The 12580-nt window shown below is 37.7% G+C and overlaps 1 protein-coding gene across 3 annotated transcripts in view; it reads right to left on the reverse strand.

The window, feature by feature from the left end:
- ttll5 (tubulin tyrosine ligase-like family, member 5) overlaps positions 1 to 12580 on the reverse strand; it is a 169311-nt gene that overhangs the window by 67216 nt on the left and 89515 nt on the right. For all 3 annotated transcript variants that reach the window (XR_013800000.1, XM_079633051.1, XM_079633052.1), the window contains one exon: positions 2970 to 3088. Coding sequence is in view for 2 of the 3 variants with exons in the window: in XM_079633051.1 (XP_079489177.1) it covers positions 2970 to 3088 (119 nt within the window). In the remaining variant the exon portion in view is untranslated. The remainder of the gene's footprint in view (positions 1 to 2969; positions 3089 to 12580) is intronic.

Raw genomic sequence — 12580 nt, forward strand, 5'->3', positions numbered from 1 at the left:
GGATGGATGTTTTTAGTAGTCCACTTTACGCTGGAGTTATCTCTTTTGTCATCTTTTTATTTTCATCTCATAACATAAAAAATACTCATTCTTTGTTTAATTCCCTTGAAATTTTTAGAATTTCTCTTTTTTAATGCTTTACTGAGTTCATCTTTAACATCGAAATTCACTTATTCATATATATATGAAATAAATGGCTTATTGGAGGCCATGATGATGATGGACAGAGGCCAATGGGCAAGTAGGTTCAGGATGCCGGGGTTAAACACCTACCGTACTTTTTTCGAAGGACATCCTGGGATTTTTAATGACCACAGAGAGTCAGGACCTCGGTTTAACGTCTCATCCGAAAGACGGGGCTCTTTGATAGTATAGTGTCCCCGTCACTACACTGGGGCGTTAGGACCCACACAGACCACAGGGTGAGCGCCCCCTGCTGGCCTCACTAACACCTCTTCCAGCAGCAACCTGGTTTTCTCAGGAGTCTCCCATCCAGGTACTGACCAGACTCAGCCCTGCTGGGCTTCAGGTGAGAGCTGCTGGCATCTTCACTGTAGGAATTAAATATACACTGATTCTTATTAAAGATACTGAAGTAACTCAGTCAAGAGCAGTGAGTGATTTTCTATGTCTTTTGGTGTTTGATTAACATTAACAACACAGATTGCAGCAGATGTATTAGGCTGCTGTCACTTTAAGGCCTGACGCACATGACACAGATGCATCCGATTATATCTCACGTTCACTTAGATTTTATCTCACGTCCTCCTGTAGTCAATAATTGTGTCCCTTAAAACTCATCTTTGATCACTAAAATTACATTTTTTAAACGTTTTTCCTTGAAAAAAATTCTTCATGTCTTAAAATATCTTGAATGTAACTCGACACTCTTGCCTCATTTAGTATGCGCGGTTCCATAAATATGCAAATGAGCCCCGCCTCCACTCACTCACTCACTCACTCAGAGATCCACCGGTTGACGATCACACGTTGATCTGATTGGTTACAAGGTAGTGTGTGACGTCAGAAACACCAGCGATTTCTAACCGTGTTTTTGAGACTGTCTTTGGTTCACTGCAGTTTTAAGCAGAAAATACTCAGCAATGCTGTCGACTTATGAACTTACACATGGTGTGTGTTAAAGCAGATTAAAAACACCATATAGACACATAAACAACATTAAAAACTGGATTTTAACTTTAAGGCATAATCAACAGTGTTTAATTGAATACTTGCCAAGATGGTGATTTTCACATATTTTGTGTAGTATTTGACCATTTAAACAACATCTAAAAATCATCTGTGAAAAAAGCGAATGCAGAAAACTGAATTGGCTTCTCTCCTCTTTGTGCTTTAGCATTTTAAAATCACTTGAAAGCTTAAACTGGCAAGTCTTAAAAACACATGCAAAGGATAAATTTGTATGTCAATGCAGGGTATAACCGCAATAGAGATGATAATCCATAATCTCTACCACTGTCAAATGTTGTGTCCACCGGTATATCGTCCACCCCTGATGTGATTATTTAACAAAATGCTCCAGTTTCAAAAGATTGTGAATATCTGAACAGATGCATGGATGAAGTGAGGGCACTAGTGTGTCAAAGTTCAGGCATGAAACTCTAGATGGCGCAGGCTGATCGCTCCTTAACTCAATCTGCTTGCAATCACATCATTCTCTATAGGGCTGATTGGTGCTTTCAGAAACCCTCCTCCTTCCCCAGCTCCACCTGTACAGATCTGCTACGGTAATTCATCTACACTATATTGCTCACAGCAGCGTGTCATGTATGTATTGGCAATAGCAAGACCCGTACTTGCTCTATAGCAGCAGTGAAGCAGATCTATTCCGCCAAGACCAGACAGATCAACATTGTCATACCCATTACTACCATGAAAACACTCTCAGAGTTGTCATGACAGAAGTGCTGTTATCTGTCACTCACCTAGTGTAGTATTATAGTATTACTGACACTATTGTCTTGTGTAGAGCTGCTTTACAGAAGAACTCGTTTCATAATTGATGAACTGAATCAACATTGAACTGCATTGAGCTGAATAATGACACCATTATCTTCATTATCACCACTATCGTTTGCAAAGTCCGCCCCCCTTAGTTACTGTTGCTATGTCCGACAAGCTACGCCGCTCTCACACACACACCATGTTCTCACGCAGTGAAAAACACATCGCGGAGCAGAGAGGAGACTGACAACACACTGACAGACAGACACAGACCAGGTTATTTTTCGGTTACTTTTGATATTAAACATATTAAAACAAAGTCTCACCTTTCAAATTTGGTCATTTTTAAAAATAAATGTAAACAATAAATAGTGTTTTGTGGCTCTTTAATGTGTGTGACAGATCGCTGCCTCAGTTAAAGCTGCACGTGAACCGATCATCTCTTCCTTCTAGTTCATTTATAGCATCAAATAAACATGAATGAACATCAGAAGGAATGTTGTTTTAACTGCGGAAAGACGTCAGTACACTCCGCTTCTCAAGCTCAAATCCTCCCATGTTAATCTACTAACTCTCCTGACTGCTTTGTCGGACAAAATGGCGGATGGCGAAGTATGATTGGTCAGATCACCTGTCAATCAAGCTCCCTGCTAATTGTACAACATTAACATTATGGTATTTTCCTGTTTGTTGATGTGAAGCTGCTTTGAAACAGAATAAATGTACTGTGTAAAGCACTATATAAATAAATGTGACTATTAAAAGAGTTATGACATACCAGCCAAAAGAATACCAATAACATTACAAAACTGCAATAGCAAGAAATGAACATATACTTGAGAACAGAATTACTATGAAGACAACACTAGCACAATGAGTCTAGTATAGCGCAGAGTCCGCAGACCACCATGATGAGTAACAAGTCATCACAAAGCAAGTCATCAGACTGAATCTGAATCACTGAGATCATGTGAGCAACACAGCAGAAATGCATGAACACTTACCCAGAGTTCCCAGGGGCCGCGTCTGTGTGCACTGCTCTCACGGGTCCGGCTCGGGCCCCAGGGGCCAATGTCAGACCCCCTCTGCTGAAGATCCCGCTCGACAGGTTCAGATTACTCAGCTGTGGGGAAAACAACAATAATGAGTTTCTTACATTGCATTTCTGTCTTTTTTCCAGTACAAATATCTAAACTAGGGGCTGTCTCTTGTTGGAATAGCCCATTAATGTAGGCTATACTGAGTGAATGAGTGCGTTCCTCAGACCTCGAACGAGTTAACATTTTGTGCTTTTGGTTTTGTTTATTATCATTTTTAATTATTATCATTTTTTTGGCTTATAATGTACAGTATAGCTTATCATTTGTTTTTATAGGCTTTATATTACATATCCATTGTTTGGAGGACAGCATTGGGCAGGATGTGGAATAACAGTTTAAAAAATGTATTACAATTAAAAAAAAGTAATAAAAAAAGTTTAGTGTACAATATTTTTTTATCATTTTTCATCTGATTAATCGAAGAATCAAATAAATAATTGACAGATAAATCGATTATCAGAATAATCGTTAGTTGCAACCTTATAATCGAGTAATCTGAATGTTTATTATTTGGGTGGTAATAAAAATAGACTTAAGCCTTTAATTACAAAAGCCTTAAAATGCATATATAATAACAACAAGGCAAAATGTAGTTCAAATAAAGTATTAAAAAGCAAGTAATCAATAATCATATGGTTACATAGAACAACACTGTTAAAATACATAATCAGGGTATATGCAGGAACCCTGAAGTTAATTTCAATACCTTTTTAAGACTTTTTGAAGACCTTCTCAAAATATTTTAAGACCTCATCGCCACTTCAAGTTCTAATCAGCAACAAACCTTTAACTTAATAAACAGTTGTCGTTTTTGCCATGTAGAGGGCGATGACACATCACCTAATAGTTTTAGTTTTTTTATTTAAAATCACCTAACCGCGCGTTTCGCAAAATACGTGACATCACCTGTATGCGGCGATCTGATCTCACTGACCGACTACGCCGTTGTTTTTTATTAGTAATGGGGAGGAAAATTAATATATTCATGCATACTTTTTGGAGTCAAACTCTTTGGACAAAGCTTGAACAAAATTTAATACCTCATAAAATCATGATTAAGACTTTTTAATACCTTTTAAGGGCCTTAATTTTCCCAAAAAGGATGTATCAACTTTTAATACTTTTTAAGACCCCGCGGACACCCTGATAATATAAACAATAATCTAATGTACATTATGTATTATAGGGGTGCACGATTCAGAAAATGTCACGATTCGATTCGATTCCGATTTTTAGGCTCAAGATTCGATTCAAAATCGATTTTCGATTCAAAACGATTCTCGATTCAAAAAAACGATTCACAGTATGTAAATGTAGTTTAATTTTTCCTATGTGATTGATTGTAGTAGACTAGGGGTGTGCAAAGCAGCCGATATTTGTATCTGTATTTGTTGAGGGGGGAAAAGTATTTGTATTTGTATTCGAGTAAAATTCAAAATAGGCGTAAAAAAAATAAAAAATTGCGTTACACTTCTAATTTACGTTATAGTGTAAGTATTCTTTAATTATATCCATTATAATAATTATGGATATGCAATATTGGTTGATGTTTTTCCATAAATCCAGCAATGAAACAAGGAATGTCATTGAAAAGAAAATAACATAACAGCCATTACCTCATCCATGGTTAAACCAACAACTAATAAAATACCATTGTGAACATTATGAAGCCTACAGCCTACATCTTGCTGTCTGCAAAAGACAGAGTAACTTAAACGTACCATATAACTCCCACACGTGCATACAATTCGACACAACTACACAAGCATTTTAAACCTTTTTAACCGAAAGTTAACGTTACTCTGTAAACAAACAGCCTATTGTCTAAATTACCGCGCTAAACAGCTGACGTAAACAGAGCGAACATGAGAGCCCCCGACTGCAGACGTCAATAATCTCCCGATCAATCTCCGCTTCCCGAAAGTTATAAACTGCCTCAGGAACCCAGTTAAGGTACAAAAATCTGTTCAACAAAAATAGTGATGGAGTTAAGTGTTTTTTCGCTCAGCCGAGCGCTCTCTGTTGCTGTGTGTGGAGCAGCCTGTGTCCGTCACTCACTCACTCATCCGGTCACGCACTGCGGTCTTTTTAATCTTAATCTCTGGGTGATGGCGTACCATGGGATTTCTCACGTTTGTGGTGTTTCCAAAATACTTAACTTTTGCTTTGCAAAGCAGCATGAGTCCTATCAAGTTCCGTCTTTCCCTCGAGGTTATAAAAGCCGAAATGCGCCCAAATTATCGCCTTCAGTGAGGATGGAGCAGGTTGAATAATTCTTTCTGTGAGGTTTGCGCCGAATGACGTTTGCTGCAATTCTTCTTTTGTTATGACAAGCGTGTGCAGGCGTCAGTGTGAATTCGACGCAGCGCCATCTATAGGAATGCTGAGCTAAACTCATTTCAGGACAATATTAACACGGCAAAAATATATATATATATGAATCGATTTTTGGAATTCTATGAATCGATTCTGAATCGGCAAAGCTTGAATCGCGATTCAAACGTGAATCGATTTTTTTGCACACCCCTAATGTATTATAACACATGCTTCCTGTTGTTGTTACAATTTACAGCAGATCAAATCCTGGTTCAGGATTTGAGGTTCAGCGAAAAGAGGAGTGTGTTCCGGCGCAAAACTCCCCTGGTGATATTCTGCAGTTTCAGAAAACAACTCCGCCACTGACCAGGAAAAGCCCAGTCTAAAGACAGCGACGCCGCGCGTTAGTCATATGCTATTTTAAGGGCGCATGCTTGGCCATAATGTAGCGTGTGAACAACACACACACACTTTGATTCTCTAATCTAAACGGACGCAGCAGTTTTCATTTTTGCAAATCATACATTATTAAAAGGAAAAATATTAACACACGAGGGAAATCATTGTTGTGTCCGTGAAGATGTGAAAAAATAGGCATAAATCTAGCAACACATTTACCCAAATTATACGCCTGTTTAACCGAAGCTGATTTGTGTGTGTTTCTCCATCATCCCCAATGTCACTTCTCTGTGTTTTACGGCCCTGACGAGAGCGTCAGTCTCCACGGCTGTGAATCGCTTCTGGTGTGCGCCGGCAAATCCGCCGTTATAATAGCAATCCGCCGTGGAACAAGCGCGCTGGCTCTTAAAGGGAATGTGAGAGGACGCTCTGATTGGTTTATTTCACGTTACGCCCAAACCACACCTATGAGTAATGAAGCGACTTCAGACCAACACATTTTAGATTTGCGTCGGCGCAAGAGTCGTTTATCCCGCTGGTATAATAGCAACAGCGCCGGGATCCGCCCACAGAGTTACTTGCGTTTCGCGTTTGATACTTGCGTTTCAGAGCGTTACAATAGGGCCCAAGATATCTTATCAAAATAAGGTGAGTTTTGCTTTTAAAAAAGCACACAAAAAAACATGTCAATAGGGTCAGAGAAATAACCTTGTTTTCCCTTTTAAGTTTATTTTTCTTAATCAAAACTTAAGCAGAAAACAAGACTCACATTCTTAAGTCATTCTGCTCCTCACGTAAATGTAACGACTTAAAGTCGGCATGAAATAAAACTTGTGCACACATGCATATTCAGTTGCATTTGTGAAATAATCTTACGAACGTCTACACATTTTCTGTTCAAATATCCCTGTAATCTTACTGAATGATCAGTCTTACATTTGTTTTGTTTTATTATTCACTACATTTATTATTATTATTATTATTATTATATAGCTATTATTCATGCCTTTCTGAATAAGGCATTTGGCTTTGTGCACGTTAGATGTCAGATGTTCTCTTCCTGCCGTCCTGTTGACTGCTCTTCATCAGCATAAGTGCAAAGTGGACCTGATTTTATTAAATCATGTGTTGCCACAACGCTAGCTAAATTCAGTGAGGATTCAGGCAGAGCTAAAAGCCAGCTGACCTAGAAAAGCTTGCCCTGTGCATTCTGCACTCATCTGTTTGTTTAAGCGTCAGGCCGGGCGAGCGGGACACGTCCAGCATTCTTCAGAGGCAGGTGTTTAGGACCTCACTGAAGGAGTTTATCTTGAAAAAAGCCAGATTTTAGCTTATGATCTGCAGTCCTGTCAACAGATATCAAACTCTCAATGCTAAACAGCACATTATTTGTACAAGTTGACCTTTCTTACTACAGTAGTAAAGATGAGGATGGAGACTGATTGCACAGTATTTCATTCATATTAATGCATCTGCAATATCGAAAATGACTGAGCTTGTAGTTTTTTGTTTTGTATCGCAATGCATACATTCCAACAATAAAGGCAAAAAAAAACAACCTCGGTTTCTTAGGAGAAAGGACAATTAAAGTCCCCCAGTGGTGAAAATCCAGTTTTTAATGTTGTTTATGTGTCTATGTGGTGTTTTTAATCTGCTTTAAGACAAACCATGTGTAAGTTCATAAGTGGACGGCATTGCTGAGTATTTTCTGCTTAAAACTTTTTCTGACGCCACAAACTACCTTGTAACCAATCAGATCAAATCTTTTTTTGGAAATAGGCTAATTTTAAAACTCCCCCAGAGTTAAACAGTTGAGTTTTACCGTTTTCGAATCCATTCAGCCGAAATCCGGGTCTGACGGTACCACTTTTAGCATAGCTTAGCATAGATCATTGATTCTGATGGGTCCAGTAGCATTTCTTTCAAAATGACCAACGAGTTTCAATATTTTTCCTATTTAAAACTTGACTCTTCTGTAGTTAAACCGTCTACTAAGATCGACGGACAATATTATCGGACAAATCACAATTAGTTTTTTTCTCGAATCGTTCAGCCTTATTTAAGGCGAGACACTACAGGTGAATAGGGTAACATTTTAAATAATAGATATCACCATGAAACTTCCTCAATTGATTACTTACACAAGTATATAAAATGAAATTTGTATGTTTAATTATGCAAATTAGTCATTAAATATGCACGATTTTGCATATATTTTCGGTAGATAGATCTGAACATATGATAAAGCCAGGTGCAAAATACTTTTTTTCATTTTGATTACACACAAGATTTAAAAAAAAAATTCAGAGGGATTTCAGGATATATGCTTTCATACCTAGGAAATCAAAATATACTGTCCATGAAAATCAATTTTCGCGATATTTTTTTTAAATAAAATTACATAAATCAGGCCAGGAATGATTTATTACCAAATCCCTCTGAACATATCTTCAGAATACTGCTAAGTGTATAACTGGAGAGTTTGGTGTACATCGGTGCTACATAGACTGAGATGTTTCTACTGGAGAATGACAAAAAACTCATTTTGAGAAAACGGCATTTAAAGATTTGTAAAACATTTTAAAAAAAATCATACTTCTTTTTAGTGGAAACACCTATTTACAGACACAATATCTTATCAAATCATTAGCAACAACAGTACAAACCACCTAAATCACATCAAAACTTATAAACACAGCATTTATGGCCTTTAACTGAGCAGAAAAACAGTCAGAAACACACACATCTGAATGTCAGAGCGCGTCACGTGATGCATCTGAACCAATCACGGTGTCAGAAATTGACATCAGCCAATGAGATTTCGCTTTTAGAGTTAAATGCCCATTGTACTTTCACGATTGGTTGCTGATAAAAAGGAATTTACCATATTTGGATGATTTATAACGACAGCTTTTGTTGAATTTATGAGAAATCTACAGACGCAAATTGACAAAGTGTAGTAAAATAAAGACCTAAATGTGTATTTTGGACTTTTTTCACCACAGGTCAGAAAGAAGACATGTTATTGAAGACAAATAGCCCAAAATCTCAAAATTGACCAATAAAAAAAACAACAACTATATTTTTGCCTGCCGTGTCTCGCCTTAAGTCATATTTGGAAAGCACCCTGTGTTTCTCTCTTGGCCTCTTCACCCCTAGCAAGAGGTCCATATATGTTTGAAGTATGTATATATTTTTAAGGACTACAACAAATGGCTGGTAGGAACTACACGACATTCCTCCCGGGTTAGTGACATCACCAACCCTAAAATTTACATAAACCCCGCCCCCTGAACACGATTTATAGATTATCATGATATATGCTAATCAATGACTAGAAGATAACTACACATAAGCTACATAAATTCATCAACTAACCATTCAGAAATGTCCTGTTCTTCTACATGTTGTCACTTCTTCTTGAGTCTCTACATCATTGTCTGACTGATTTTTTTTAATTTTCAGGCCCACACACACACACACACACACACACAAACACACGCGCGCTCTTGTAGCTCCGCCCCCTGTGACGGTGTGTTTTTGCTCACCCTCAAAAAGTGACAACTTTAACATGCTATATAAGAATATCTGTGGGGTATTTTGAGCTAAAACTTCACACACACTCTGTTCTGATGTTCTGTGTAAACTGTGATGTTTTTCCATTAATAATGATTAGTTTTGCTGATGAGTGAATTATTTCACTCTGGCTAAAGCCCTGTCTTCTGTGCTGTGTGAATATTGCAGTGTTGAACTCAATCTATATTTGGAGCTACTGTAAATGGTGCGAGGTGAACACAAATGTTATGCTGGGTTATGATGATGGTGTGTGCAAATGACCCGCGCTGAGGCTGAAAGGCTCTTTATGAAAGGCTACATGTGGACGACTGGCAGAAACAACCCGAGACGTTCATACACTCCAATTGAAAGTATTGATTATTAAGTAAGGTTAAGAATAATGCGATTTCCAACCTGCTTTAAATCCGCTCTTAACAATAAAAAGCAGACTCATAAGGCTTCAATTGCTATATTTTCACTCATTAGAGCAGTCATTATTTGAATGAGGTGTTTAAAACGCCTGCCGGTAAAGCCAGATTTCCAAGGCAAAGAATGCAAGGTTGAAAATGCCAACCACTTCTGACGGTCCATTAAATTATTCCCATAAAGTTACATCTAAACCAGGAGATGTTATTGCACATTAACAGAATGTTCCGCTGCCTTTAAAATTTCAAATGCAAAACAATCTCACCATAGTCAGTGAATGGGAATCTTTTTTATTTATTTAAATGGGAGGTTGTTACACATACTCTGTTTTTAATCTTTAAACATAATCTATTTCTATGTAGTTCCAGACTTTCGATTCTGCCAGAAAGCACAATTTCAGTTGTCTGATGTATCTGTTTAAGCTATTAAAGGTGGTATAATGCCCTTTACACAAGATGTAAAATAAGTATCTGATGTCTCCAGAGTGTGTGTGTGAAGTTTTAGCTCAAAATACCCCACAGATATTTTTATACAGCATGTTAAAGTTGTCACTTTTTGAGGGTGAGCAAAAACGCACCGCTTTTGTGTCTGTCCCTTTAAATGCAAATGAGCTGCTGCTCCCGGCACAGGGGGCGGAGCTACAACAGCTTGTGTCCTTTTACCTCACACACACACACATGCAGTGAAAATTTTAAAAACTTTTAGCCTTTTATGTTTAAACCGGAGTCAGACAATGATGGAGAGACTCAAGAAGAAGTGACAACATGTAGAAGAACAGGACATTTCTGAATGGTTAAGTTGATGAATTTATGCAGATTATGTGTAGTTATCTTCTAGTCATTGATTAGCATATTCTGTCTTGATAATCTATAAATCGTGTTCAGGGCACGGGTTTATGTAAATTTTAGGGTTGGTGATGTCACTAACAGTGTTGGGGAAGTTACTTTTAAAAAGTAGTGTTTGCTCGTTACTCGTTACTTCTTAGAAAAGTAATCCGTTACTTTACTTAGTTACCCCCTTTTGGAAAGTAACTTTTTACGTTACTCGTTACTTTTATGTTGCTTGAGTTTGGGCAGAACCCAATATCTGTTCCTAAATGTGTAGGCCTACATACTATTGATAAACTAGAAGAAAAAAAATACTAGAAAAAAAAGAAAGATTTTGAGATGGAAAAAATATATATTTTTATATAAATAACATTTGAAAAACCTGTATTAAGTGAACACCAAAGAACAATATTAATTATTGAGCGGTGGTGACGCGTTCATGAAAAATATCACAAAGAACCGGCAAAAGTAATGATTATGAATATGTCAAATATAGCAAGGAGATATTTTAATTGTTTATTATTATACCATGGTCTGGGTGAATACTCGATTCTGATTGGCTGCAGGGTGTCCGTTAAAAAGTGATAGAGGACACCTAAATAAACTGTCAGGCGTAACCAAGGAAACCAAGTTATTGTTTGTAACTTGTAACTTTAGATTTCGATTGTAAAACTAATTAAAATATAAACTAATGTTTTAAAAATGTGTTATTTGGCAAGTGACCATGGTATAAGCGGGTTAATGCCCTTCGAGGTGTCCATTGTCAGGTTTTAATGGACTTCGGCAGAGGAAACCGTCCTCCGCTGCGCGTCAGCCGGTTCACACCTCGCCGTCGTCCATTAAAACCTGACAATGGACACCTCGTCGGGCATTAACCCTTACATAAACAAGTGTTTTCTGTCGGTGTCGGCTGAAGTTGACGCTGACTCGCGATCTTTGCAGTAGTGAACGCGCCAGAGAGAAATGCACACTTCATACGGATTACATGAGCAGAGAGTGTTTTCTTTCCTTTTGAAGTTTTGTTTAAAACTACACATTTCAAGCTTGCTATATATCTCTCAGGTATTTGAGGCAAAGCTTATACGCTGAGTTTGGGTTCATTTATGAGACGAGCTCCAGTTCACGCGCCGGCGCGGAGCTCCTGAGAAGTCCAGATTATATTGCCTGCTATATGTACTTCTTATTTATTAAATCCAGGCAAGTGGTTGATGAAACATTGATTAAAATTAAGATACAATTAATACAAAACGAAATTCACTTTAAAGAAAGGCTTTCTACAAAAATACATTTAATGGAGTGGTCAAAATAATTTCTGCCCACTCCATTGGTCTCCCGATTGCGTATCTTATGATCATCTTACTCATGCTTTTCACTTTTCATATAATCAACATAGATTAAATTAAAAAATATATTTTATTTAAACATAAATATTAAACTACATCGTTTTCTTTAATGACTAGGCTACAACACGTAGGCCTATTAGACTACAGAACAGAGACATGGTATATCGGAGCGGGATTTGAGCGAACGCCGTCTTACTGGTGAGCATGTGGGGAAGTGGTAGGATTTTCGAACAATCATTGAATAATATTTAGCTTGATATGCCAATCCTTAATATTTGGTGTTTTAAATGCCAACCCTTCTTCATCCGGTGGGTAGTATTACATTTGGTTTGCGCAGTGTAATTCACAGAATGGACTCCTCTGCTGTTAGTCTCTGTCACGTACCGTGTGGAGCTTGTGACTATTGCAAGCGCACAGCTGAGAAGACAGTGTAACTGAAAAAATAACTACGTTTCGTTACCAAATTTTCAGTAGTAGCGTGTTACACTACTTTTTACACGAAAAAGTAGTTACGTTACTTTGTAACGCGTTACACACAACACTGGTCACTAATGTCGTGTAGTTCCTACCAGCCCTTTGTTGTAGTCCTTAAAGGTGCCATGTGTAATTGTCTGGCAAAAAAATCAAGTCATACTCCACATTCCATACC

Source organism: Phoxinus phoxinus (assembly GCF_949152265.1).
Source record: "Phoxinus phoxinus genome assembly, chromosome: 13".
NCBI lineage: Eukaryota > Metazoa > Chordata > Actinopteri > Cypriniformes > Leuciscidae > Phoxinus > Phoxinus phoxinus.